We start from the raw sequence: 27244 nt of genomic DNA, 5'->3' as shown, positions 1-27244 counted from the left end.
AAATTATTTTATTGAAAATTGAATATAAATAATATCTAACAAAAACTAACTGTATAATATATGATGAATAAATGTTATTGGAGGATCCGGATCCTCACAAAAAGAATCTGACGAGATGCTCACTTGAAGAAACGAACCTTGTCTTCGCGCGTCTTTACACGTGTCATGCACGTGGACCCTCACCAAAACGCCCTCGTCACAGCTAAAAATGCAAAACTGGAATCTTTCTTGTCGCTCTTCATTCCTTTTATAGCTTTCTCCCTCAAATATTCAATCCAATTTTTCCTCAATTCGCCTCAGAGGCAAAGATTCTCAGAATCTAGGTTTTCTCTTTTTTTTCTTTTGTAATTTGGGGATTTTTTTTTATTTCCTGAGATGGAAGGGGCGAGCAACGGAGGGATGTTGTACCACGAGGTACAAGAGTCGAAGCTCTGCGCGGTGCATTGCGTGAACACGGTGCTGCAGGGTCCCTTCTTCTCTGAATTCGATTTGGCGGCGCTCGCCTCCGATCTCGATCGGAAGGAGCGGCAGATGATGCTCGTCGAGGGCGGCTTCCACGCCGGTGATTTCCTCTCCGAGGAGTCACATAACGTCTCCTTGGACGGCGATTTCAGTATTCAGGTCAGGTCCCAATTCCAATCCCCAAATTTCGATTCTTTCTCCCTTAGTTAAGCAAAGTTTCGATTTTTCTGTTTGGAAGTATCGATATTGTTTTCATTTTTCACTATAACTTAAATATGTATAATTAGGACCTTTTTACGGAGTTAGTCTGTGATTTTATCGTCCTGATTCAGTGATATATGAATCCTTATTGCATTTCGTTATTGGGTTTTGGAATTTAACATTTGAGCTAGTTGGAGGAAAAAAAAAAAGTCTTTCGTTATATGATTCTCTGTTTGTTAATAGTTCACGAATGGGACTCGGTGTTTTGCAGAACATGATGCTTTCCATTTGGGTTTTCTTGTCTTGAGATTGATTAGGTGCTCCTTGAACCTTTAGATAATTATAAGAGTAGTGGTGTGGTAATTTTATTCTTTGAGTGCAAGAAATTCTGGAATTTCATGTTAACTGGCACCATTTTAGTTGAGGTTGGTCTTGGCATGGCTTTCCGTGGGATGTATGCCTTGATCAATCGTTGATCAAGCAAAGCTTGTCACGTGCTTGTTTCTCACTAGAGATGATAGTAACAGTTGAGTAGCAGTACCATGGGACTTGATCATTGATTACTCTGATTAGTTATTGGCTTCCATGTGTGTGCGTGTGGTCACGTGTACCAAAGCATCCGATCATTGATTAGTATGATTAGTTGTTTGCTTTTATGTGTGTGTGTGTGGCCACATGTTTTGTGGATTAGAATATCTAAGTTTGTCATTTTTCATGGTATTAACTATCTATGTCTAAGTTTGTCATATTTGGTGGTATTAACTATCTATGTTTGAGAGGCAACGATGACTCTGTATTATGCTAAAGAGAAATGCTAAGGGAACTCTCTCAAAAGTGGATTCTCTATGGATTCTCTGCCACCTCACAATTTAATGTCATTCCCCGGCCAACATTATAAAACATTGTGCCAAAAACATAAGGTGGCAGAAAGTCCATAGAGTCCCACCTTTGAGAGAGTCCCCTTAACATTTCTCTTATGCTAATACGCACCAGTATTTTAGTAAGACTAACTTGGATGAAGGGATTCACACTTGATTATTTCCCTATGTATGTGTGTGTTTGTGTGTGTGTGTAAAATGTATTTGTATACATATGGGATGTTTTAAATGAGCGATAGAAGAATTTGCGAGCGTAGTTGTGTATTAATGGTGAAGGTGATGTCATTACGATGCTTTGGTGAGTCAAACTGAATTATTCATTATTCTTTGCTTTTCAGATTTATTATTTCACTTTGCACGAAGAATTTAAGAGTACCAATACTACCTACACTTTGCTTTGCCATGGCCTTTACCGTGTCTCCCAGTCACGAATCTCTGGTGGAAAATGTGCTTCCTCCAGGGGTATCTTTTTGTTTTCATGTTAGTTTATTTCATCAATGCAAGCAAGTAAGTGATGCTTTGGACTTCATGATTACGCTTTAACAAGTTTTGATACACCCATGGAGAGTACAACTTCCTCCAGTCTGAGCAGATTGTGGTTACCCTAATTGACGATAAATCTTGTGGATGTTATGACGATGGAAATGCAAAATGAGCTATAAAATTAGGTTCTTTTATCTGTACTGTTTTATTTATTATTACGTTGAACTAGATTTTCCTTTGGATTTCCTCATTTGCAAAATTGTAATTACCAAATTTGGAAATATTTTTAGTTCTGTAGCATCTTATTTTGCTGGGTGTGATTCCAGAGTGAGTTGATATATTAGTAATTTAGCTTTGTACTGAATTTCCTTATCTTGTTTTGCTGCCAAATAACTCAGTTAGTGGTTATAAAATATAAACAAGTATGTAGTTGGTTCTTTTTTAATTAATTCACTTTTAAGCTTTGATGTAACATCAGATTGCAGTTTCATTATTTTCGACCATGACTTTTGCTCCACAAGAGATTGTAGCATTTCCACAATTTGCAAACCGTTGAAGTTTTCATTTGCAGGTCCTACAAAAGGCTTTAGAGGTTTGGGATCTGCAGGTCATCCCCCTTGATTCTCCTGTCGCTGAGCCCGCCCAGATTGATCCTGAGCTTGAAAATGCATTTATCTGTCATTTGCAGGACCATTGGTTTTGTATCCGGAAAGTGAGTAGAGAGTGGTATAATTTCGACAGTCTTTATGCGGCACCATTGCACCTCTCAAAGTTTTACCTTTCGGCCTATCTGGACACACTAAAAGGCTCTGGTTGGAGCATTTTCCTGGTGAGAGGAAACTTCCCAAAAGAGTGTCCCATCTCATCCTCTGAAGCTTCTAATGGTTATGGGCAGTGGCTTTCACCTGAAGATGCTGAGAGGATAACTAAATCCTGCAACTCCACAAATGCTGAAGCTCAGGGAACAGATTCGAATCCACAATCTTCGGCACAAGTTCTATCAAATGAGGAAGCAGATTTGCTTTCAGAAATGGAAGATGAGGACTTGAAAGCTGCTATAGCTGCCAGTCTTTTGGATTCTACTCCCTCCATTGCCCGTGCTCAAGCCAGAAACCCACAGATCAGCAGCAGAAACCCTCAGGACAGCATCGACAACCCTCAGAACAACACCAGAAACCTTCAAGACATCACTGACAATCCTCAGAACAGCATTGGAAACCCTCAGGACAGCAACGACAACCCTCAGAACAACACCAGAAACCTTAAAGACATCACTGACAATCCTCAGAACAGCATTGGAAACCCTCAGGACAGCAACGACAACCCTCAGAACAACACCGACCTTCAAGACAGCACTGACAATCCTCAGAACAGCATCGGAAACCCTCAGAACATTAGCGGCAACCCTCAGATCAGTACTGGCAACCCTCAGAACGAAAGTGCAGGCAGCCAAGAGAAAATTGATTGAGAAAAGAAAAGTATACGTTTTCTTAGATTTTTTGTTTACCGGTTGAGGATCATTGATCTATGTCAGGTTACACAGTTGACTTACAATCCTTGGCGCAAAGTCATCGCACTTTGCCGCATATACAACTCTGTTATACTTTCGTCAACTCAATTTGTATAAACTTGAAAAAATAACCTCCCAGTTTTTTTCCATTGGATTACGTATCTTTCATTTTGTAAATGCTTCTTATAGGCTCAAGACATTAGGGATTAGTTTCTGTCACATTTTCTCAAAGGTCTAGTTTCTTCTGTTGGGGGTAGTTTTTGAAGGGTAGATTCTTGGCTGTTCTCGAGTGATACATTCCTCTCTTTCTACACTGCTCTTCAGGTGACTGGAGACCTAGGAAGAGGGGAATGTATCGTCACTGCTCGAGACTAGAGATATAGGAAGAGGAGAATATATCGTTGGTTGTATGCACGAATTAAGGACAGGCCAACTACGTTTTTGTTTTAACAACCGATATTATAAAAATTGCATAAGAAAAAAATAAAAGAACTTGAAAAACCCCATCTGATCCTCATCGCCTCTCGGCTGTTCAAAATTCTTCCCACCCAAATCTCACCTCACCCATCCACCCACCGCCGATCAACATCGAGTAGATAGATACAGAAGTTAACGTTGTTAACCTGCTGTGATGTCATAGGACACTTGTCAACAGAAGAGAGCGGGTAGAGGATGATCAGAGGGGATTCGGGAACAGCAGATCCCGACTCGAAAAAGCCATGAGAAGACGCTTTTCAGCTGGAAGCCTATGACTCTCTGACCACCACCACTCGCACCTTTTAACATTCATCCGTATATACACATACATAACATATTTACAAACATAAATGACATACGTGGAACCCATTACTTCTCTTTTACTAAGGATCCTCTGAAAACTCAAAGCCAACACCTTTATTTGTGTCTTGGATCTGAACTGGAATTCCAGGCTTTAAATTTTGGATATGACTTCATCTGAAAGGTTGTTCAACAGGCAAAGAACACTTCATGAGATCCTTGGAGGAGGTCTTGGTAAGTCAGATTTGTTCATCACACCACTATTTTGATTAAAATTGTGATTGAAGTAGTAATTAAAATTGTTATTCAGTATCTTGAAGTTCTCAAAGTTTAGTATAAACTTTATGAATGTAAGTTGAATTTCACTTTGATTTATGGTGTTATACTGTATCCAGTAAGGATGCATTGTTCATTCAGGTGTGTGGGGTTTATCACAAAAGATCTCGGTGAAGTTTAGAGAGAGATGACAATCATCCTTCCAATGCGGGACAATTTACATTTGATCTATAATTCCTAACAAATTCTTGATCTGGTTGAGATGTGATTTTTGTGGTTTTTACAGTTGCAGATGTGATTCTGTGGAGGCAGAAAAATGTGACTTTGGGGATACTCCTAGTAACTTTAACTGTTTGGGTGGTGTTTGAGAAGTCTGGTTACACTCTGCTGTCACTTGGCTCAAGTGTTCTCCTCCTCCTCATGACCACTCTCTTTCTCTGGGCTAAATCCGCCGCCATTCTTAACCGGTAAACGAAAAAACCGTTGCTTCTTTTCCTGAATTGTAACAATTTATGTGGTTAAATCAGTTGATTATTTCGTTACAAGAAAAACACATAACATCCTGGTATGTAGCATTTTTTTCCCTCGAGATGTTTCATGTTTTGCTGATTTTATCCGAACACTTTCTTAAATTTTGGAATAAATAGCATATGTTTATGTGTCAACATACAAAATGTGCTACAATCTTGCCACTCTCTACTTTGTGAACAGACCAACTCCTCCCCTGCCTAAATTGCATTTATCAGAAGAAATGGTAAACGAAATGGGATCTTTCATCCGCATTCATGTCAACGTTTTGCTCTCGGCTTTCCAAAACATTTCTCTGGGAAAGGACTCAAGGTCGTTCTTCAAAGTAGCTGCATCCCTCTTGGTGATTTACCTTGTTGGTGGCTGGACTGATTTTCTTACCTTGAGCTACACCTGTAAGTTTAAAGTTTCATTTCCATTTGGATCGAAGACGTCACCAGATTCACATGTTGTAAACCTATTCAGTTGATTTATGTTTTTGTTTCCCTTGTGTGGCAGGTCTTGCGGTCGTTCTAACAGTTCCAGCGCTCTACGAGAGGTGTGAAGATTACGTGGACAAATATGTCATGATGGGGTACCTGAAATTGCTGCAGTTGTACGTTAAACTAGATTATGAGTATGTAAACAGATTTCAACACGAGGATTTGGAGAAGAAGAAACTAAGTTGATTTGTCTTCTCTCATTTAAAACCTTTTTTGAATTTCCTTTCGGGTTAAGGTCACGAGAGTGCTAAGGCGAGGCGTCTGAGTGTGGTTGAATCTTTTTTTTCTTTTCGAAATTATATATACCCCTTTTTCTTTCCTTCCCCAGATTTATCATTTTGTTCCTTGCAAGACAATGTAGGTTTGAGTGAAGTTGCAAGGAGGTGGTGTTTGAGAGATATTGCAGAAATGTCCTGTCAAAGTACCATGAGTTTTTGTAATCAAATGCTGCTGAGTTTATACCAGAAGTTGAGTCTTACATATTTTCTGAGTTTCATTTCGACTGGTAAAAATTATTAAGGGCATACATAAATTTCTCTCTCAAAGACTTCCTTTTAGATGCGAGAAAACCCTTTGCCTGCTCCAATATTATGCCTTCGAATCGGAATCTGAGGTTGTGTAAGAGTCAGTCCGGATGCCACAGTGCAAACCAATGGTTCTAAAAGGCGCTATTCGGCTGATGGGCAGAGGTCTAGCGACTATGCATCTTGGCAGGACCTAGGCATTTGTTTTAGTTTTAGTTAAATTTGTTATATAACATATAAATAAATGTCTACTTATACTTAAATAAAATACATAATTGTATTATGTTACATAAATTGTAAAATAGAATGACATGAATTATAAAGTACTAGAACATTTTGAAAGCATGGGGAGCAAGGGTATAATGAGTGTTCATCTACGTATCTAAGTCTCCTACAATTTATTGAAAAAATAAAATGTAAAATAAAAATTATCAATTTTTTGTCTAAGTGAAAGTCGCGACCTAGGCGGATGCTTATGCAGGTCTAGGCACTTTTTCTTATCTTTTAAACTCCTATTGATTAATTGTGATGGTGGTCAGCTGATGAGTCAATATTATACTATATATTTTACCTTAATCTTAGTTATAATTTATTAGTTATTTTGGTAGAATTATGATACTTTGTTATATATTTCTAATGTAGGACATTTGATTTCTTCTGAAGCAAAAAGTAACCAAATGGATGAATTTTGGAGTGATTCCAATTGGAGAATGTTCGTGAGTCTTTCAAGATGATTATGTCAAAATTCCATATTTTTCTACTGAGCCGTTTGACTATGGCAATGAAATAAAGGCCCAGCGCGCAACTTTCCCAGATGGACGTTTCTAGACATTTTGGGTATTTTGGAGGTTAAGATGTCATATTTTGAGGAAGATTCCTTCTGAGAATTTGTAGGGGACGCCTCCATCTTTCAAAAAAGACCTTTTGGGACCAAATCGGAGTTGATTTGGTTAGTCAAAAGTGTGACTTTCTGAGAAGTTTGAATTCTAGGTTTCCTATTTGAACTAGAATTGAACTAGAATTCGAACTTCTCATAAAGTCACACTTTTGACTAACCAAATCAACTCTGATTTTGGTCCCAAAAGGTCTCTTTTGAAAGCTGGAGACATCCCCTACAAATTCTCAGAAGGAATCTTCCTCAAAATATGACATCTTAACCTCCAAAATACCTAAAATGTCAAAAAACGTCAATCTGGAAAAGTTGCACGCTGGGCCTTTATTTCATTGCCCAGTCAAAGAAAAATATGGAATTTTGACACAATCATCTTGAAAGACTCACAAACATCCTCCAATTGGAATCACTCCAAAATTCATCCGTTTGGTTACTTTTTGCTCAAGACGAAGTCGAATGTTCTACATTGGAAATATATAACAAAGTATCATAATTCTACCAAAATAAGTAATAAATTATAACTAAAATTAGGGTAAAATATATAGTATAATATCGACTCATCACCAGCTACCTAGCGCATGGGCGGCGCTAGACGGGGACTTTTAGAACACTGGTGCAAACTATGGCAGTGGGAATCGTCTTGCTTCTACTCACCATTTCCGCAACAACTTGTGATTGCGCATCTTCGTTATAAAGAGCAATGATCATTTTCTTCAAATTTTGAGCGTGCTCGAGGATATACCTTGCAAACTCGATTTCATTTGACCCATGGGAATGCTCTATGGTTACCTCCTTAAGCTGATCTACGAAAGCAAGGTTTTGCATTTTCCAGTAGTCCAAACCAAAGCCAGTTGACTGAAAATATACAAGAGGCAACAAGAATAAAGCGAATTAATTTAAAACTACCAAAAATATAACTTGCAAAACTTATCTGCTGGCGATAAGTAACCAAATGACTATAGAAATTACCACAAGGAAAATATGTGCGTCGTGTGCCTGAAACGAAAATCAATAGGCAACACGGACTCGAACTTACTGTTTTGGGAGTGAACAGGAACGGTCTAGGGGAAGTCTTTACGTACAAAATATTCAGATTAGGCATTACCCGAAGAAGAGAGACCATTCCAGGAACAAGGTCATCATTCAAGTTTTCACAATGTATGCTCAAGTTACGCATATTATCAAATATCGGCGCTCGCGCGGAACCTTCCTTGGACAGAGCCTGTAAGTTATTCAAGAAAAATTCTTAGAAAGTGGACCAGAACCTAAAATGCTTCTAAATTACATTAGCAAATTGCTTAAACAAATTCTAACCGACTATACCTCAATGGTGTTCTTATTTATAGTAAGAACTTTTGCCGAGCATATACTGCTAAGAATCCCAAATACCTTGTCAAACTTATTGCTCCGAGGATCGAAAAAGGAATAGAGACGGCGCATTAAAAATCTCCCGATCCAAGTCCACTGATAGGGAGCGCAAAGATTGAGCACGAAAGATGCAAGATGGCAACGGAGGCACAACGTTCTCAAAATGAAGATTAAGCTCTTCAACATTACACCTCACTGCATTCTGAATCCACGTGAGTACTCGAAATTGATCATCACAAAATTGATCACAATAAGTATGGGGTGTACAGAATCTCCAGCTAATGCGCAAGCACTGCATCCGATTATCACCACAATAAATCAAGTATCTATCTAAAGAACTCAATAGCCTCGTATGATACTGGTTGGTTATACTCCAACTTGGACAAACGTCCACTACAGGAGCTGATAAATAGAATAGTCTGCATTTTCTGGACACTGCACCTACTCGAGTTATGTCATTGAAATCGAGGAAGGAAAGGATATGATGAGCAACATCAACTGGAAGATTACTAAATCTATTTACCCCAGTTTATAAGAAGCTCTTTGAGCTTGACAACTTGCAGATGCCGGGACCTTATGCTTGTGCCCCGTCATAGTGACTGTTGAAGGCTGTGGTCGGAGCTGCTAGAGACATTCCTTTTCCTGCCACCAACTTTTGGAACAATTTATCATAACTACACACACGACTGTCGCAAAGGCGCTAAACAGGAGGCCCTTGCGAGATATGAATACCTAATTAAATCATCACAATCAACTAATTTCAGAAAGCCCTATTCGAAATCAACAAGACTAACAGATTTTCAAAAAGAAAAGTGTACAATTAGACAGAAATCCAAGTTTATATCCGAATTTTATGAAAGAACAAAAAAACACTTACAGGTGGTGGTGGCTGAAAGAGTTCTTCTTCGGTAACCAGGTCCCGCTTTTTGCAAAATTTGTTTTCACATTGCGGTGCTTCTCATAGGCACTCCCTAAACCCTAGACTAGTACTACCTTGAGATACACGGCACTCCCACCTAAATTATTATTTTTTAATTACAAACCATATTCTATACTAAAGTAATATTTGTTGTAGTTAGTATTTATTTATCAATGTGATTGTGTAAACTAAAAGTAGGAATCCTAATAGGATTTGAAAATCAAATCCTTTATAATTATAGCATGTATTACTAGTCTGACAAGAAAAGCCCATCATAATTATTATAAATAAAAGTCACTTAATTACAAGATGGTGCCTCTCATCCCTAAGGTAGTTGACCCTCAAGACAATGGTGGAGCCAGAATTTTATGTGAGGAGGGGCCGCACATAAATATTAAAAAAAGTAAAATAAATAGATAGGATTTACAAGACAAAATAATACATGATTGGAGTTAGGCCTGGCATTTTGGACCCAACCTGTTAACCCGATCCGACCCAACCCGTTAATATTTGTATTTGGGTGGATGCTTAACGTGTCGGGTCGCTAACGGGTGAACCCGTTAACAACCCGTTAAATAACGGGTCACTTTGAGTCAACTCGTTAAACCCCTTAGGACCCATTAACACCAGTTAGCACCCGTTAGTTGAGGATATTTTAGTAAAGTCTTAATAACAAAAAATAAACTTTATACAAAAAAAAAATTAATAATAATTGTTAACAGGTCGGGTTGAACCCGACCCAAACCCAATAAACCCGACCCGTTTACAGGTCTAATTGGAGTTGTGAGCTAATTAAAAATTTTGAGGCACTAAATGCTTTTTTTTCCATGTTGAAATGAACCTTGCAATATCAAGTCAATATAGAGAGTAATTAATAAAAAAAACTAAAGAGGATTAAGAGAAATTAACCTTCCAATATCAAGTCAATGAAAAATGCTAGGGAGACCATGTTTTTAGACCATGGAGACCACATGATTGAGCAGTTGATGATTGGATTCCTTTTTTAGTTATTTAAAGGAGTAATCCAACTATTAACCGTTATATTATCATGTGGTCTCAAAATATGGCTAAGCAGATGGTCTCTCTACCATCACCCCAAGTTAATATAGAAATAGATTGGAAATTTTCGGAAAAAAAAAAAAACAGAAAAGAGAAGAATGGATAGGGAATTTGGAGAACAAAATATATGAAATTATAAAAATTTAGTAAAATGTTAAAGAGAACAGAGACATTTACAAACTTCAATTTTGTTGTGGTTGGGAATTTGGAGGACAAAATATATGAAATTTTAGGAAGGGGAAGAGGAAAAGCTAAGAGTTTATTATTCTTTTGGGAATGTAAAGAATATTGATTTGTTGATAACATAGGATGTTAAATTTAGTTTTAGAATGAGTACCGTTGGGATTGAAAATAAAAAGATACCTCTTATTTTAACTATTCATGAATAGAATTTAAGAATTTTGTGTAAACTAAACCAAATATAATACTAAGTTTATAAACAGAGTATAATGCTACATTATTTGGAAAGGCTGAAAGAGTGAGGTAGGCCTAAGCTTATGCTGTCCAAGACCAAATCCTCTATGTGGCCTCAATAAATGTCTGATACGTATTCAATATCTTAACTTTTCTTAATTTTGCTGTCATGAATTTAATATGTGTCAGATACTTATTGGGACCACAGAGAGACCACACCCATTTTGCGTGCGGAAGATTTGATCTCATGCTGGCCTTATGGTGCCTCAGCCTTTGCTCTACAAAATCGGGGGGAAAGTCCTTGTAAATTGACAATTCTACCAAAAATAATTCATGTTTAGCAGGGGGCCTTCATAAATACCTGGTCAGTTAGCTGCAGCCTCACATGCCGTATCTGGATTTTCAAGTTTCTCACCAGATATATTAAGATGGACGTCACCATCATTGAAAAAAGAAAAGGATTCCAAAGACGAACTTTCAATGAAGATATTTTGCATACCTTTGATAGAACAATGACGTAACTCCTTGATGCATTTGCAGCAACATGAGATCCATTTGAAAACACCCTCCCTCACCTACTGTGTTAACATAACGCAATGATAAGTAACGGAGATTACTAGAAAATGATAGAGACGTTGCTTCAACCGTCTCTGAATCGAACATACCCAAGGACACCGATAGAGAGCGCAAAGATTGAGAATGGAAGACGAAAGATGGCAACGAAAGCTTATTAGTTGCAAGCTGTGAGAAATGGACGTCAAGCTCTTCAACATTACACCTTATGGCATTACGAATCCACTTGAGTACTACTCGAGAATGATCATCAGAACCTTTCTTCGCTTCATCGCTTGCATAGAACCCCAAGCCGATGCAGACTTGCTGCAGCCTGTTATGACCACGAAAATGCAAGTATCTATCAAAAGAAATCATCAGCGTCGCTAAATCCATTTTTTTTTTTCATCTGTCCACCAAACTGTACCAAAATCCACCACCGGAACTGAGAGATGAAATTGTCTGCATCTTTTGGACAGAGCACCCACCCGAGTGAGGTCCTTGAAATTGAGTAAGGAAAGAATACAATGAGCAACTTCCTCCGGAAGAACACTAAATCTGTCTATTCCACTTTCAGAAGAAGTTCCTTCAGCTTTAGGACTTGTAGATGCCCGGAACTCACGCTTGCGCTCCATCGTAGAGACTCCTGAAGGCGGTGGTCGGAGGTTCTAGAGATAATCCTTTCCTGCAACCAACATTTGCAACAATATATCGTAACTACACTCTCACAAGATTGCTCAGGTAAGGCTTACAGCTAAACGGGATGGCATTGCAAAATCTGCGAGGCATATCATCAAACACCTTCCAGGCACTACCACAATCAACGAATTCCACAAAACCCTAAACGAAATCAACGATTTCCAGAAAATCCTAGGACTATGTTTGGACGAAGAAATTTAATATTACGAATGAATTTTTAAATGACGGAAATTAAAATGACGAAATTTTATTTCTAGACTTTGCAAATTTTCTTGTTTGATTAACCTAATGTTTGGGTGAAGAAATTTAAGATTACTAAGGAATTTTAAAATGATGAAAATTGAAATAACGATATTTTATTTTCTAGAATTTGTGAATTTTCTTGTTTGGTTAACCTAAAAGAACAATGAAATTGAATACGAAATTTTTTATCTTTAAATTCTCAATCATAGGAATCGGAAAATAACACCTATTTACAGGAAATTTAAAGTTGGGAATTTGAGGCCCCAAATTCCTCTTTTTTTTTCTTTTTTTTTTCACGCATAAATTCTAAACTTATATATATATGAATCCAAAACAAGAGAATTTATGCATGTAAATTTATAAATTTCAATTTTTACTCAAATTTCAAGTTCATTTCCCTCGTCTAAACATAATGTAAAAGAACAATGAAATTGAATACGAAATTTATTATTTTTAAACTCTCAATCATAATTAAAAAATGACACATATTTATATGAAATTTAAACTTTGAAATTATAGGTCCTAAATTCCAAGTTTTTTTTTTTCATACAAAAAATTCTAAATTTTTATGTTTAGAATCCAAACAAAGAAATTGATGCATGTCAATTTATAAATTCTGATTTTTATCCAAATTTCAAGTTTATTTCCTTCCTTTCAAACATACCGTAAACGAAATCAACGAATTCCACTAAATTTTTTAAAACGAAAAGTGTACAATTCGACAGAAATTCGAAGTTGAAATCGGATATTTTAGAAATTCGTAGTTGGAATCACTTACGCTTATAGGCGGAATTGTAGTGGCTGAATCACTTTCTCTGCGGCAATGAGCCGAGCCGTGGTTGTTAAGCGTTTGTCTGTGATCTGCCAGTAGAGCAAATTACTTCCAACATTTCGAGGACTGGATAATCTGAGGGGTACTTGATTGATTACGGTTTAAACCTATAGGGTAAATAAGTCTGTTCCTATATAAACCCAAAAAATTTAGGACATATATATTTTTGAGTTGTATAAATAAAAAGAAAGATAAATAATGTTGAAAACATTGGCATTGTTATGAATGCCCACACAGATTTCCAATGCCCACAAATGTGATGTAAACTTTAGAAATAACAGGATCGTATTTTCAAAGTCATGTAATGTAAATTTCAAAATGTAATAATGCGAGTTGCTCTATAAATAGAGCACTCGACTGCAATCAAAATACACACAAAGAAAAATAGATCAATAACTTCAGTATTTATTCCTCCCCCTTTTATTTGTCATCCTCTTGTGCTATAACTTCAGTGTGATATTTTACACTTGCTTCGTTCTTGTTACTAGTAAAGGTTATATCTCTAACTTTTACATATTTATAACAAGTCTTTTCTCCTGTATTTTTTTACGAGTAATGAATGAAAATCCGTAATGAGATACCCTTAAATCTGGAATCCCACACCACAAATTCAAGAATTTGACTAACGTAAGAGGGTAGTTTATCGAATTCGTTTTTCTTTCCTCTCATGTTGTCATACAAAAATACCATCAATATTTTGTTGTTTCCCAAAATACCACTTGGTGCAAATTTCTAGGATGCATATGTTTGCCATTACTAATCTTCACTAAATTTGGTTGGACTAAAAATCAATGTAGTCTCGTGTTTGTCACCCGTAGAGATTAGATTTAATGAAATTAGAAATGACTCGTCCTGACTAAATGTCTCGCTAGACATTCTTAAAAAGACCCTCCTAGATTCATTTTAAGTTTTTGAGTTGAATTTTTAATTATCTTTAACACATTCTTACGTACATAGCAGTTTATTATTATTATCAACTTTTTTGTTTTGTGAGCGAGATTGGCTAAGATGATCAAAATGAAAAATCAGTGACGTTGATCGAACATCGACGACAAAAGTAAAAACTGATAATATCAGCAACTGAGAGTTGCTAAATGATCATTTATATTCCATTTCCAATCCAAACATTGTCCTTTTTTTCTCCCATTCAAAATGATATATTCGTCTTTTCCCCTTTTTGAGAAACATTTTAAAATACTACCATCAAAAGCAGCACTAAAAAGAAATGATTTCCGCATATCTCCAAAACAACTATACATGTATTGCCATCTTCATCTTTAAATTCGACAGGGGCAAACTAATAAAAATAGGAACAAAAAGTTTAACCGGAAGCATGGAAAAACAATTACTCAGAGAGAACCTTGGACCAATATAACCGCAACCAGTTCCAGGGAGGGAAAAAACAAGGGAAAAATTACAAAAATTAATCTTTTCTAGACTTGGCCACCACCGGCCATCAGGGGGTAGTCATGTTTCCAGACCTAGCCCTATCCGTCTCGTCCCGTATCGCCTTGATAAAACTTACGTTTGAGTTGTGACATGTGATGTGGGGGTGGAGGCGGCGGAGGAAGTGACATGGGCTGTGCTGCTAAAACACCTTTGCCGTCCCTAGGATCCATAGTGTTACCACCCTGCACTGCTTCCATTGCTTTGTTGGTCATTTGCGGAGAATTGAAGGGCAAACCCCCGGGATTCCGTCCATATTCTCCTTGGTAAAATGCAGCTTTTCCTTGAGACTCTGCAGAGTTCGAGAAACCATCTGTATTTCCTTGACCCCCTGTTGATGCGTCAAAAGGAACACCAGCCTGTCCTGCATTCCAAGACTGCGGATAACTCACCGGAAAATTCATGTTCCCAACTGAACCTGGGGCAAAACCCAGTAACGACCCCTGTTCTGGTCCAACATCTGGGGCTGAATCCTGTCGTGCCATCTCATAGGGAGCACCATAAAATTGTTGGGATCCATCACTGGGAAAAGGAAAGCCATATGGAAGGGGCATCCTCATTTGACTGGAATTAACAGGAATTTCATAATTGGGGGGCGGAATGGAATGCATGGGTGGATATTCAGAAAAGGGAGTCTCAGATAAAATTCCTTGCTGCTTATCGGAAAACTGGCCAGATTCCTGCATTGGAGCACCCATTGAATCATAGCTTTGTTGATGGAAGAGATTGTGGGGAGCAGGCCTGTCAAAGCCTGGGGGCTGACTGGGGTCTGGTGGGTTATTCTGAACTTGCCCAAAGGCTGGGTTGGGCTGCATGACTGGCCTTGGAAGTGATTGTTCTCTAGACTGTTGAAGCCGAGCTTTGTCCTCGCGGTCATGGAGCTGAGAATTTGAACCAGGGGAAAATACCGGCCTTGATGGAGCACGAGCAGTGGATTCAGATACTGTACATTGTTTGGTATTTCGAGATTCTGATTCATTTCCATCCATTTTGTCTCCATTTAGCTGAAGAAGGTAAGCATGGTTCTCGTGAATATGAGATTCAAATTCATCCCTCTTCAGAAAAGATTTCAGACAGTGAGGTGCTGCACAAATGAAGATCCCCTCCATCATTTTGATTGTCTGAATCTTCTGGATGCGTTCATCGCAACTGTGAAACATAAATCATGAAAGTTAGATGTTCAAATCATTCATCAACTAGATCCTATGCATGGTGGTAATCAATAATTTATTGATGCAAATTTTGTTAGATTTTCGTCTCCCCATGGAACTTGTTCTTTGATGTATATGGCTGTAGACTAAACTTAGCAAATAGAAAATAACTACAAACACACAAGATTTATACTGTTTCGGCAGAACTTTTGCCTACGTCCAGTTGTGATTTGTCTAAGTAGAGAAAACACGACTTCTTTGAATTGTTAATAGAGCGTACAGTGCTTTTGTAAACCCTAGAACAAATCCCTCTGACTTCTCTTGGCTGTCTCTATTTTCTTTTTGTTTCTCTGCCCCTTGCCGCACCCTATTTATAGGTACAGGGTGTAGTTTACATGCCTATTTTCTGATTTATTTTCCTATTCTATTACTTACATTCCTATTCCGTTTCTGCTTTTAAGATTCCTAATCTAATAGTACAAGAAAACTTAATTCTTTCCTAATCCTTGTAGGACAAGAATATGTGCACCTTTCGCTTTACTAAAAGAATCCTAAACAAAATAGGACACAACCATTAACAAGCCAATTCTTAACAAGTTTAGCCTTATAGTGTATTATCCCTCAATTTAAATCCCTTGGATGAGCCCTCCTCTAAATAATAGAAGTACACATGCAAGCCCAAGAAAACCCTTCCGCTCCTTCACTAGGCAAAAGAAAAGGAACACATGTAAAGTTCAGAAATCTTACAGATAGCAAATTGAGTAACTCCTAGCACAATCCAGACAAAAGGCATGCTCACAAGGGCTCTGCAAGAACACAAGCTAGTTAATTTCCCCAACGTCTAAAGGTATGAGGCTCAAGTTATGAAAGTAACACCAAGACCGTATTGAAACCCAATACAAGGAGGGAAAAATTTAAGGGGAAACAACTCGAAGATATGGAAAGACATATTTAGTTGGTCCGTACCAGGCGTCCATAGATAGCAATTGGAAAATCGCAGCTAACACAAAAGTGGACACGTTCTCCAAGCTGCCGACGAGACCTGCGGCCTACAGTCTTGACAAGAGTAGTGGTGGTTGCTGCACCAATGCCCTTTGCCACAGGAAGATCAGCAAGGACAAGGTGGTCAGGGCATGCAACAGTCACAGTCTCTTCTCCCAAGTGTTTTGCCCCTGAAACACCCTCTGGTGGTGTAACACTCTTAAGCCGGATCTGAAGCATCTTTCACTATACTGTTACCCTCTTCCAATCGATGTATAAAGTTTGCGACTTACTATAGCACGCTTACAATTTCCACTTCAGTATACAATTACGAGACTGAATATCTTCTCCTGTAGATGAATAGAAAATGATAAGTCCTCGTAATGGGGTTATTTAAATGAGTGTATTATGCACTTACACATGGATGGCAATTGATGTATAAGCACCGATGCATTTATCTGGGGTTGAGAATTAAAACTAGATTGACCAGAATTTGGTTCGATATTAGCGTTTTTATTTCTCACGTCTATGACTGGAATTAAGGAAATTATCGAAGACTGATAACAGACAGACACGAGAAGGCGCAAAGGCTATAGCTTATCCACAAATCTAGACAAGCAATAGACGAATCTAGAGGTAAGCAGTCAGCCACAAGGTATTCCTAAGTTGTAAGAACCAAACACAGAAACCACACGGGCAGAACATCATTGAACAAAACGAAGGTTGACCTGAAAAAATTCTAACTGCGATAAGCTAACCTACAAGGTTCAGGTGGGTGCTACAAAAAAAGTAATACCAACAAGTTGAATTTTCACATGTTCTCTTGAAACTCTGTATCAATCAGGAAATAAACTAAGCAGGTGAACCTAAAAATTGGAATTTGCAGCATGAAATCTTGGTTTGGTTCCATGGAATCCAATTCCGGATGCAATTAGAAGTTGGTATTGCATTCCAAAGCTCAAATCTCAAATTTCCAAATTTCTTTGGACTGATAGGGAGGAGCAAATAGACTTACCGGAAATTCTTCGTTACGACGTCGTCGGCGGTCGTAAGCTCGAGCAACCCAAGTCTGAAAAGGGTATGGTATTCAGTTACCGCCGCAAGCCCTAATACAATCCGATAGAAATTGAAGTGAATTAGTAATTAGATATTAAACTATGTGGGATTAAGAAAAAAAAAAAAGGAAATTTAAGCAATACCTGAACTGAATTGGGGAAAATCGGCGGAAGAAGAAGAAGAAACTCTGAAATTGTGTTGATTGGCGGGTGGGTTACGGGACGAGGGACTGAGATTTGGAAGAAGAAGGAGACTGGTTTACTGGTTTGGTTTCTTGGGTTGATTATTGGGCTGATCCGCTGGTGTGGGCTTTTGGGTTTTTAACGAAAGATTAAAATAAATAAATTTAAGGTTCTATTTGGAAAAAAAAAAAAAAAAGTCAAGGTTTAAGTGGAAGGAGGTCTCCTTTTCTTAAAAAAAAAATAAAATAAAAATTGAAGAACGTCTCAAGTTCAACTTACTTAATACGAGAAGTATAGGAGCTTATGCTTAATTGTGATGACATAACTTTTTTCACTAGTGATACTATAGGGGAAAGAACTTTGAATCTTGAGATGGAGTGCTGAGTGCAGTAGTATACAAATAAGAATGTGCGGGTGCAAATCGCAGTAGATAATTCGACACACGACTTACTTGAGGAATTTGACTGTGAACATGGTGAAGCTACACGAGGACAAGGAGGGGTGGCCGTTTCTTCGATTGCTGAAAATCGTCATTGAGAGTGAGGATTTCACCCTTTTGGTCCTTTGAATTACTGTTGAATCTGCTGCGCTACTTCGTTACTTTCTGTGTTTTATGCTTCATTACTTCTTCTGTGTTTTATTTTTTTAATACGCAAGCCAAAACAACGTTGTTTTCGTTTGTGATAAAAAACACATAGAACGGTGTCGTTAAGGAGCGCTACGATAAGGCTGTAATTATTCAAAAGTCTGTTAAGTTGTTTGGTAGTATAAAGGAACTGGCTGTGTAGAGAAGTTTCAAGTCCTATGAGACTCTATTTAAGGCCATTATGTGCCACAACCGTTATATGATGCCCAAGATGTATTTTAATGCAATGTTGAGTGAGCGAATAGAGCCCAATATGCATACTTATAAATTATATGAGTCAATCGGTCATGCCCGCAAGGTGTTTAATGAAACACCCCACTTAAGTGTCTCTCTCTTGAATGCCATGCTCGTAAGCTATTGTAGAGATCGATGGGAAGATACCTTGTATCTCTTCTATAACATGATATTTGAGTAAAAAAGCAATGATGAAAAGCTTGATAATTTCACCACTCCCATTGCTCCGAAGGCGTGTGCAAGGTTAATGTACTCACATATGAAAATAATATGTATGAAGAAGCATGACTAGGTTGCATTGAATGTGTTCGTGGGTATGCGTTGATTGAATTGTATTCCAAATGCGGAGAAACAGGCGAGGTTGTGAAAGTGTTTAACGAGTTTTTGCAACCGAATGTGTTTTTATGGAGTGCGACAAAAAGAAGTCAGAAACTTTTACCCTTTTATATTTCGCCCTTCAAAATTTCTGGTTTCACCATTTATGGTGAACATTCCTTATTCTTACCATTTTAAATAGAAAAATAGATATTCACACATACATCTTTTGTTTCCACTGGTCGTATGATCAGTTAATCATTGTAATGTTAATTTCGAAACGTATTTAAGCAAACACTGCCCCAAAATCAGTGAAAATAAATAGTTTTTCATACCACCTGCATATTGCTACTGATTAACTGCAATCGAGCTATTTTTTATTTCTCGGAAAGAGTTTATTTTACAATTTGCAAACAATACCGACAAAAGTGTACACTATATATTGAACTAATGGTACTTCTCTTTCAAATATCGAAAAAGAGTCTATATTTTTAAGTTCGAATCACCGCAAGCGCATTGGGCGTGGACCAAAAAAAAAGATGAAAGTGGGCACAAAAAGGAGAAATTTTTTCTTATGGCCGTAACACGAGTGGTACACTACGTGTTGTTATATAAGTGGTAGAAAATGTTATTTTTTACATTATTATTTTTTTAACACAAGAATCTTATCACTTATATAGAGACACGTGCTGTACCGCCTCGCATTCCCGTCACATTGAAAAATCTCTCCACAAAAAGGAGCATTGGCTTGGCCCCCAAACATTTGCCCTAGAGATGGATTCGACTATACCTCTTCTTGGCTTCACTGTACAAAATAACTCCAAGGACAGTGAGTGCGTAACCCGCCATCCCCATGAATGAAACTGGATTTTTAAATATCAAAACTGAAACCACCACAGCAACTGCCCCTTTTGCATTCCCCAGCACCTGTTTTTAAGAAAGACCAATTATATAGTCAAAATTAAAAACCCTATCTCTCGGAATGAAGAAAGAACTTACATGCAAATATGACGTTAAAGTGACAGTATCTCAAATCAATAAAGCGATACTAAGTCGGCAAGTTAAGGCATAACGGCGTCACATGATAGGTCTAGGATACCGTCCCCTTGACAATTTTGTTTGAGTGTAAGTTTCTCCCGTCTTGTGCAGAAGGAGATTACTAAAATATGCCATTGTGTGAACAAAATTATTACCTGAAGGGTCAAAGCGCTTGTATGCTTGGTGACCAAGAAATTGGTCAAGTTAACAAAATAAGCCATTGAAGAATTGAAGAACAGGTACCAAATAATTTTGATATCTTTTCGAGCAAGTTCGATTGTGAATCCGACCACATTTTTCTCCATCAACAGTGTTGCAGGAAGTAAGAACGCCACGGCTAATGGCGCCATGTACAACAGCAGGTTCATAGAGTCCAGTTTTTCCCTGGAAAACAAAAAAGTATGAATCGTTAAGTCTAGTCCTTGACTTGTGTACCACAAAAACAACTGAGACAGCAAAAATGGATCGAAGAAAAAGTCACCCGTCAGAGGAAAGCAAAATTTCTTGAAGAACCGATTTGAATGCCCTTGCAGATGTAGCTGTAATACACATAACAAACCCGAAAAGATGGAAGCTTGGTTCGCCCTGCAACCATATGAAAGTTGGTATGAAACAGATGATAACTCTTCAAACAAAATTTAGTTGTAGTTGGTATGAAACGCATCTATCAGAATCACGTCGAAATTTTTATAAAAATCCAAGTTCTTCCTGAAACTCTCATGTGCTTTTCCTAACCCATAAGCACTGTTAACTTTTTCTATTTAGTGCCATCACAAGTGCTCTCAGTGATCTAAAAGCACTTTTACCCATTCTAAAACCAATTTCAAGCATGCGCTATGGATAGAACATAATACTACACAATATGAGGAAAAAAAAGGATACACTCTCATCCTATGCAATGATACGATATTCCATATAGTTTAGATGTCACCCGATCAGAAAGTCTACCATGCTATATTTTTGAATTATAAGATTTATATTCACATAACATATTAACAGTAGTATAACATAACATATTTGTTAGACGGTCTTATCAAAAAAGAACATAGATGAAGAAAAAAAGGAGAAAGATTAGATTACCCCACTAGCAAAGATAACACCTGCAACAACAGGAATGAGTGCGGCATAAGTAAGCCAAGCCTCCCTCTTCTTGATGATCAAGAAGGCAAAAATGGCGGTGAAAAAAGGGGTGGTGGCGCTGACGGCCTGATTAAACGACACGGGAATGTACCTCAATGACACGTTACCGCAAACGACGGAGAAGCAGAAAACGACACTGAGCCCGGCGATCTTGGCGAACTGAACCTTTGACTTCACGCTCTGCAGTAAGGCCACCTTCATCACAGCTACGGCGACGTAGCTGAACACCGAACACGCCGTCATGTGGCAGAGCGTCAGAAAAATGGGAAACCCGAACCCGTAGTTCGTGAGCAGGTACTTGTTTAGAAGCAGGACGCCGATGTTGGAGCCGTACCAGGCGGCGACCATCCAGACCGTCGTCCATTCGATCGGCGCCGACATCGTCATCGAATATGAATCGAATCGAATAGAATCTAATCAAACCAAATCGAATGGAATCGAAGAGTGTGAAGGGGATGTAAGGCGCGAGCTTTAGTTATCCGTTGTGGTACATGTGATGCCGGTTTTATGGTTTGGCGGGGCCCACAAATGGTGAGACCGTTTGCTGTTTTTTTCATCGGACGGTTGGTGTTGCGCGTGATAATCATGTGGTTGGTTTCCTTTCAGATTTTTTTTCACGTAATTGTCAGCTTTGAATTGTTGAAATATTGTAGTGGGACTAAATGCGCGCACCTTTTGAATAAGCGGAGACAGTGAAAGAAGCAGAGAGGGATGTTGATTACGTTGTAATTAACTGATGATTGCGATTAAGATGTCGATTGCCGGCCTCGGATATTCCGGAAAGACAACGTTAAGCCGGCAACTTTGGTTTGGTTTTTTATTGGACTTGTGTCGTTTGGTGGTAATTAGTGTTGGGCAAAGCATCGTTATTTCGTTAATCTTTCCTAATCTGTAATTTCTCCTTTGACTTAAGACGTTAGATATAGCGGAGAACTATTCACCTGCCTCGGTCTACTGCTGCACTCTGTGCGGAGTGCAATAATACAAGTAAGCCTTGTGGGGAGCGTCAGTTGCGCTGCCGCTCCCCTCATACATAATTTAAAATGTTGGTAGTGTGCATTCGTGGAGCATGTCCACCTGCCTATGCTACTACAAAAGCACTTGAAGAACCTGTGAAATGGCGAATGGACCCGAGTAAATTCTTTGAGGCACCAAAATGGCTAATCCTGTAGACACCGAAAGCTGCATTTTCGGGTATCCTCCATTCAATAGTAGCATAGCTCTGAGGGCTAAGTTTTGCAGGCCGTGACCACTTAAACTTCAAGCAAAAATCATCGTCATCATAGGCCGGAACCCATGTCTTTTTGTCGTTCTGCAGAATCTCAACCAACGCAAATGTGCCTTCTGTCAGGAGGTCATTCCTTGGGCAAGCAGACCAGAAGGTGACTGCAACCGTGTTGCCTCTCTTGAAGGTGGAATCTAGAGGTACGTCGGTTTTAACATCCCCAAAATTAACACCAAGAGGGGTGGCGTCCAGGACAACTGGTGCTAGTAAGCTGATTTGCTTGTCGAGGAGGTCTGGTGGCTGTGGACCTGGTTCGACAGTTTGGCCATTGATGAGAGCTGCAGCTAGTTTCTTGAATTCTTGGATGTACGCTTCAAGTGTGTGTGGTCCGTAAAGCGTGGAGGCTCCCTTAAAAGTGAAAAAAGAATAAGAAATCGTGTTTCTTCTGGGAATGTAACACTCCATTCTGTTCATTATGTTCCTAATTATGGAAGACATGATAAATTACAGAATGAACAAACCACGAAAGTTGAGGGATGAGTGAATCGAACCTCGTATCTCTGCACTTCGTACTCCTCAAAGGTGGTAACATACTGTGAATATGTATTTGTTAGCCCTGCAATGACTATATGGACATTGTTGTCAAATTCTTTCCTACCTCCAGAGATAAGGACCCCTTTGACAGCATCGCGGAGGCGCCTTCCAGCCATGGTTGTAAATTCTGAAGAAACGGATATCTAGGTTACTTTACTACATTGAGGAACAATAATGGTGCGAATGGTGTAAACACGATACAATAGGTTTGATTGTACCTCCAGGTACAGAGAGAATGACGAGCTGTCCAATTCGTAAAATTTGAACCGGTAGTATTGAGGGCTGCAGATGTAGTTAGACATATTTTCATGAGTGCCAATTTAAAATTTTGGACAACAAAATTATTTTCATATATTACATTTACACCGTAGAAATTATTCAAATTGTAATGCCTTGCACCATAAGTTATTCCGCTAACAGCATCAAAAATATGGCATGGAGCCAGTAAAAAAGCTACATATACATACCGCCCAATCATATGGTTCCTTCATCTCCCCAGTGTCAAGCAGAATAGGCTTCGGACACTGGCAATTGATTTGCTCCTGGTCCGGTGCTTTCAACACGTTCCTTACCAATCTCCAGAATACATTACCCTACAGAAGCATGAAAGAAAACAATCATTGCAAAGTTGAGTTGCTTAACCAATCAAGATTTATGTAAAGAAAGCACAAACTTGCCCCAGATAATTCTTACCTGGTCATCGCCCTGCTTGAAATCGAAAGCTCCAGGGCCATCAGTGGTTCCTGCAGCAAAGGCAAAGCCCATGGCAGCAGGGCACGTTTTCACTACCTCAGCCCCTCCAACTTTCGGAACTGAGACCTCAAGGCTGGAAAAATCTATGTATGTATGTCGGTATTCAACCTTCCCTTTAAGCTTCTCAGTTGCTTTGTCAAACAGTTCCGCAGCTTTTCTGAATTGCCTTTCGCCAATTATGCGAGTACTCTCAAATTCATCGGAACTGCCAAATGAAAAAATTGTTCAAAACTGCATAGGTATGATGTTTCACCATTATATGAATCTTAGGGAGATTGTAGAAACATGTACCCTGGTCCCCGGCCATAGCACAATTCATTTCTGCCATTGCAGGTACTGTGATAGAAATCACACGGAAGTCCTGTGTCTGTGCAGAATGCACCAAGAACATTTGGGCTTACATCGCCACAATTTGATTGACAGAATGCAGATACAAATTCAGGCCTTTCCGCCATCCTCAAAGCATTCCTAACCCGTCTTGCAGAACTTGAAAGCCTTGTCACAGGTTGTCCTTTATAAGGTTGAAAGGAGGCGGCGAGTCTCATCAACTCGTTGCCTGTTACATGCAAACTATTTGTTATTAGAAAGCCGAACAGTCTACACTAAATCATGGACACAAAAAAGTTCACTTACCATTCGCATCATCGTTAGGAACTAGGCTTGAGACTCTTCTGGGGATTCTGCCAGTATCTGATCTATTGGCAAATAGGCCATCGAAACTTTTAACACCTTTCTGTTCAAACCAGTCCTCCATGAATCGTGCTGCAGCACCTTTGTTATCTCCGCTTATCAATGAGTTTGTACGACTCATGGAAGTTCCATGAGTTGCAAACCAGTTAAAGCTACCTATAGCGCCCCACTCGTCATCTTCAAATTTTACGAGTGTCATATCTTTATCAACATCATACTTGTATTTTCTCCTCTCGTCTGCAGGATTGTTGAGATATGCGCTTGGACTGCGGTTAACACCAGCATCTAAGAGCTCTCCTATAAAACCATGAGAAAAGATTTAAAATAGCATCACAAAATGGTAACGAGACTACAGAAATTATGAGTGAAATTCCTTACCCTTATTCACAAAAATTGAACCGGGACGGAGATTTTCGTGAGCTTGAATAATGGTTTTCTCAATGCCATCAACAAGAACATCAAATGATTGTCTTACAAACCCAAGAGATGTCACTATATACACAACATACTGAAGGTAGCCCCCAGGCCCTGCATGAGTGTGAATCCCGCTAATTGCCACATTCTTCTCTGTGTAAAGGTCCCCATACCTTGAATGCACAAAATGAAATAAATAAATAAAATAGAGGTAACGTACACACTAAATTGTACATAAACCCCATTCTTCTACTCATAAGCGTTTTTGCTAGAAGTGCTTTTATTAGAAATACGTCGAAATTTTCCAAAAGAAATTCATGAAAGTACTTTCTAAAGAGAACTTGGTTTCCTAAAAACGCTTCTATGGCCTTGAAGCATTTAGCTTTATTCTAAATGTACTCAAAAGCATTTTTGGTGCTTTTAACTGTTCTGAAAACAGTCACAAACAAGCTCATTTTCCATAGATTGTATTTTTATGATTCCCTAAAATATGCTTATGGGGAGCAATTTTAGTAAAACCCAGTAAGAAAAATCAAACCCTCAAACAAATGAGAAAAAAAACATTAGCAGGAGGGTTGTGTTTGTGTACCTTGCTTTCAATCTCTCAAGCACTTTAATTGTCACAATTTGGGAGCCCATGCATGCATCAAGATTCACAAACACCACACGATTCCCCTGATGTTGTTCCGCCACAATAAACGCGCGAGCTCGAAGCCGGAAGTGAATCCCAGAAGCAGTCTGCTCTGCGTTTGCGTATCCCATCATGTTCACATCGGCAGCAGGCCCTGTTATGTCATGGCTTCCGAGGCCGATCAGATAATTCGAAGCCGAGGAAGAAGAAGAAGACGAAGACGCTGCTTCGACTTTGTGCAGCGAGAACAGCAGGAAAACTATGAACAACATCTCATATGGTTTGTCCCTGTGAACTGCGAAGTGGGAAAGAAAGATTTAAACTTTGGAAAGAAAAGTGTGTGAGTGCTTTTATGAGCATTAAGCTTCTTGCTGTCATGTGGGGTCACTGAAAAAGAAAGAAATTTGGATTAGTACAAAGCCATAAAACAGAAGTAGTTGAGCCGACAAACGAAGGCAGATCAATATGGCATGATTTTTTTGGAGTGTTAATAATCGTGGTTTGGCAGTTATAAGATGAGTATTCGTAGGAGATGCACGAACTGAGTAACGTGACTAACCGCATAGGCAAGAGCCGAACGAGTGAGAGACAGATACTGCAAAAAACCACCAAGGAGGCGATACTCAGTGGGATCGGCTAGGGGAGTGCCCAAATTTTGACGATGTGTACGCGTATGTCGTCGTCGTGTTTCTGAAAGTGGGTGGGGGTTTGGGGAGTGTGAAATGGTTGGAAAGATTTGTGCTAGTTTTGTTTTATTGGTAGAGGACATGATTGCAGAGACAAGATATTTCTCACAGATTAATGTGAAAGCGGAATATTGGTGGAGGAGGTGATGTGGGAGGATATGGGGCACTGAGCCACTGAGCTTACCTACCATTCCGCACACCATTGGGAGAAATTTTTGCCGAAATACAGCTCGGTATATCAAATGTTACAGTACAATTAATTGGATATGGGGCACTTTGCCTTTGTAGGAACATCCTCAACTTTACAACATTAGAGGGGGTGTAGTTAATTTGGATTTCAAAGAATTTTAATGGACTTTTTTAAGTGACAGATTTCAAAGGATTTTAATACATTCTACAATTTCATATGAATTTTGACAGATTTGTATGAATTTCTATTATAGATTTATATAGATTTGTATGGATTTCTTTTTTGACTCCTACAACATAAATTCTTTTCTCAGTGCATAATCTAAAAAGACATAAGCATAGATATATTGATATGGAAATATAAACCAATCAAATATGTTTTTTCTTTCCCTTTCTCATTTGAATTGTGATTTCTTTACGAAAAATAATTTTAACTAATCAAAACAAGTAGTGCTTTTTATATCAAATGTCTCAAAATTAACCATTTTTACTCAGCAATTGATTAGTTCATAATGTGTTATTCAGTCTAAGTACAGTTACCAATATAAATAGGCTTTGGAAGATGCTTGCACCCTTACACTAACACATGAAAAAGAACAGAAAGCTTGAATTGGCAATACGATTCTCAGTAGTAATTTCCAAGAGTTCAATTAACATGGTAAAGAAAATAACACATTCAGATAGAACCCATAATCATTACAAGAACTGCTAGTAGCTATTAACACTTCCAAAATAAAGAAAATAAAAAATTCAAAAAATTCAAGTTTGCAACTG

General features: G+C 38.5%; 6 protein-coding genes across 11 annotated transcripts; 2 read left to right on the top strand and 4 right to left on the bottom strand.

Annotated features, from left to right (window-relative positions):
* The first annotated feature begins 236 nt into the window (after positions 1–236).
* LOC126593939 (ataxin-3 homolog) lies at positions 237–3711 on the top strand. 3 transcript variants are annotated; one of them, XM_050260113.1, is made up of 3 exons: positions 476–621; positions 1880–2003; positions 2596–3711. In XM_050260113.1, exons 2-3 carry the CDS (start codon positions 1944–1946, stop codon positions 3490–3492), a joined length of 957 nt encoding a protein of 318 aa, XP_050116070.1. In that variant the 5' UTR covers positions 476–621; positions 1880–1943; the 3' UTR covers positions 3493–3711. The 3 variants fall into 3 exon arrangements, with proteins under 3 accessions (XP_050116069.1, XP_050116067.1, XP_050116070.1); XM_050260112.1 differs by lacking the exon at positions 1880–2003 and having other exon boundaries at positions 237–621; positions 2713–3711; XM_050260110.1 differs by lacking the exon at positions 1880–2003 and having other exon boundaries at positions 238–621.
* A 647-nt stretch (positions 3712–4358) lies between these two features.
* LOC126594538 (reticulon-like protein B12) lies at positions 4359–6079 on the top strand. Its single transcript, XM_050260896.1, has 4 exons — positions 4359–4545; positions 4874–5054; positions 5299–5510; positions 5614–6079. The coding sequence occupies exons 1-4, from the start codon at positions 4479–4481 to the stop codon at positions 5781–5783; spliced, it is 630 nt and encodes a 209-aa protein (XP_050116853.1). The 5' UTR covers positions 4359–4478; the 3' UTR covers positions 5784–6079.
* Positions 6080–6185: 106 nt separating this feature from the next.
* LOC126594537 (uncharacterized) lies at positions 6186–11129 on the bottom strand. Of its 3 annotated transcripts, XM_050260892.1 has the most exons (5): positions 8905–11129; positions 8337–8673; positions 8050–8235; positions 7668–7868; positions 6186–6314 (listed from the first exon to the last, which is right to left on the bottom strand). In XM_050260892.1, exons 2-5 carry the CDS (start codon positions 8565–8567, stop codon positions 6186–6188), a joined length of 747 nt encoding a protein of 248 aa, XP_050116849.1. In that variant the 5' UTR covers positions 8568–8673; positions 8905–11129. The 3 variants fall into 3 exon arrangements, with proteins under 3 accessions (XP_050116849.1, XP_050116850.1, XP_050116852.1); XM_050260893.1 differs by having other exon boundaries at positions 8403–11129; XM_050260895.1 differs by having other exon boundaries at positions 6227–6314; positions 7756–7868; positions 8337–11129.
* A 3186-nt stretch (positions 11130–14315) lies between these two features.
* Positions 14316–18041, bottom strand: LOC126593947 (E3 ubiquitin-protein ligase HAKAI homolog). Its single transcript, XM_050260124.1, has 5 exons — positions 17877–18041; positions 17693–17783; positions 16663–17027; positions 16444–16502; positions 14316–15694 (listed from the first exon to the last, which is right to left on the bottom strand). The coding sequence occupies exons 3-5, from the start codon at positions 16915–16917 to the stop codon at positions 14587–14589; spliced, it is 1422 nt and encodes a 473-aa protein (XP_050116081.1). The 5' UTR covers positions 16918–17027; positions 17693–17783; positions 17877–18041; the 3' UTR covers positions 14316–14586.
* A 1424-nt stretch (positions 18042–19465) lies between these two features.
* Positions 19466–22028, bottom strand: LOC126593052 (probable sugar phosphate/phosphate translocator At3g11320). The gene is made up of 4 exons (XM_050258918.1): positions 21229–22028; positions 20630–20733; positions 20304–20532; positions 19466–20037 (listed from the first exon to the last, which is right to left on the bottom strand). The coding sequence occupies exons 1-4, from the start codon at positions 21673–21675 to the stop codon at positions 19879–19881; spliced, it is 939 nt and encodes a 312-aa protein (XP_050114875.1). The 5' UTR covers positions 21676–22028; the 3' UTR covers positions 19466–19878.
* Positions 22029–22154: 126 nt separating this feature from the next.
* On the bottom strand, positions 22155–26402 carry LOC126593051 (neutral ceramidase 2-like). 2 transcript variants are annotated; one of them, XM_050258916.1, is made up of 10 exons: positions 26155–26402; positions 25554–25982; positions 24929–25137; positions 24494–24847; positions 24152–24416; positions 23801–24065; positions 23575–23700; positions 23326–23389; positions 23065–23234; positions 22155–22921 (listed from the first exon to the last, which is right to left on the bottom strand). In XM_050258916.1, exons 2-10 carry the CDS (start codon positions 25865–25867, stop codon positions 22370–22372), a joined length of 2319 nt encoding a protein of 772 aa, XP_050114873.1. In that variant the 5' UTR covers positions 25868–25982; positions 26155–26402; the 3' UTR covers positions 22155–22369. The 2 variants fall into 2 exon arrangements, with proteins under 2 accessions (XP_050114873.1, XP_050114874.1); XM_050258917.1 differs by having other exon boundaries at positions 25554–25890.
* Positions 26403–27244: the final 842 nt, after the last annotated feature.

The sequence above is a fragment of the Malus sylvestris genome, chromosome 12, assembly GCF_916048215.2.
Source record: "Malus sylvestris chromosome 12, drMalSylv7.2, whole genome shotgun sequence".
In the NCBI taxonomy this organism is placed as follows: Eukaryota; Viridiplantae; Streptophyta; class Magnoliopsida; order Rosales; family Rosaceae; genus Malus; species Malus sylvestris.
The sequence above is the reverse complement of the archived record's forward strand: the minus strand, read 5'-3'. Positions and strand labels throughout refer to the sequence as shown.

What these genes read in the sequence shown, in the direction of transcription:
- LOC126593939 (XM_050260110.1), top strand. Translation starts at nt 376, where the DNA reads ATGGAAGGGGCGAGCAACGGAGGGATGTTGTACCACGAGGTACAAGAG. An exon ending in ACGGCGATTTCAGTATTCAG is followed by an intron (nt 622 to 2,595) that starts GTCAGGTCCCAA and finishes TTTCATTTGCAG; the next exon opens with GTCCTACAAAAGGCTTTAGA.
- LOC126594538 (XM_050260896.1), top strand. Translation starts at nt 4,479, where the DNA reads ATGACTTCATCTGAAAGGTTGTTCAACAGGCAAAGAACACTTCATGAG. An exon ending in GATCCTTGGAGGAGGTCTTG is followed by an intron (nt 4,546 to 4,873) that starts GTAAGTCAGATT and finishes TGGTTTTTACAG; the next exon opens with TTGCAGATGTGATTCTGTGG. An exon ending in TCTTACCTTGAGCTACACCT is followed by an intron (nt 5,511 to 5,613) that starts GTAAGTTTAAAG and finishes CTTGTGTGGCAG; the next exon opens with GTCTTGCGGTCGTTCTAACA.
- LOC126594537 (XM_050260892.1), bottom strand. Translation starts at nt 8,567, where the DNA reads ATGTTGAAGAGCTTAATCTTCATTTTGAGAACGTTGTGCCTCCGTTGC. An exon ending in TAAATAAGAACACCATTGAG is followed by an intron (nt 8,236 to 8,336) that starts GTATAGTCGGTT and finishes AATAACTTACAG; the next exon opens with GCTCTGTCCAAGGAAGGTTC. An exon ending in TCCTGTTCACTCCCAAAACA is followed by an intron (nt 7,869 to 8,049) that starts GTAAGTTCGAGT and finishes GTATATTTTCAG; the next exon opens with TCAACTGGCTTTGGTTTGGA.
- LOC126593947 (XM_050260124.1), bottom strand. Translation starts at nt 16,917, where the DNA reads ATGCTTCAGATCCGGCTTAAGAGTGTTACACCACCAGAGGGTGTTTCA. An exon ending in TTGCTATCTATGGACGCCTG is followed by an intron (nt 16,503 to 16,662) that starts GTACGGACCAAC and finishes GTGTTCTTGCAG; the next exon opens with AGCCCTTGTGAGCATGCCTT. An exon ending in AGTTACTCAATTTGCTATCT is followed by an intron (nt 15,695 to 16,443) that starts GTAAGATTTCTG and finishes TATGTTTCACAG; the next exon opens with TTGCGATGAACGCATCCAGA.
- LOC126593052 (XM_050258918.1), bottom strand. Translation starts at nt 21,675, where the DNA reads ATGACGATGTCGGCGCCGATCGAATGGACGACGGTCTGGATGGTCGCC. An exon ending in GTGTTATCTTTGCTAGTGGG is followed by an intron (nt 20,734 to 21,228) that starts GTAATCTAATCT and finishes ATATGGTTGCAG; the next exon opens with GGCGAACCAAGCTTCCATCT. An exon ending in CAAGCGCTTTGACCCTTCAG is followed by an intron (nt 20,038 to 20,303) that starts GTAATAATTTTG and finishes TCTTAAAAACAG; the next exon opens with GTGCTGGGGAATGCAAAAGG.
- LOC126593051 (XM_050258916.1), bottom strand. Translation starts at nt 25,867, where the DNA reads ATGTTGTTCATAGTTTTCCTGCTGTTCTCGCTGCACAAAGTCGAAGCA. An exon ending in CTTGAGAGATTGAAAGCAAG is followed by an intron (nt 25,138 to 25,553) that starts GTACACAAACAC and finishes TGTGCATTCAAG; the next exon opens with GTATGGGGACCTTTACACAG. An exon ending in AGGAACCATATGATTGGGCG is followed by an intron (nt 23,390 to 23,574) that starts GTATGTATATGT and finishes CTACATCTGCAG; the next exon opens with CCCTCAATACTACCGGTTCA.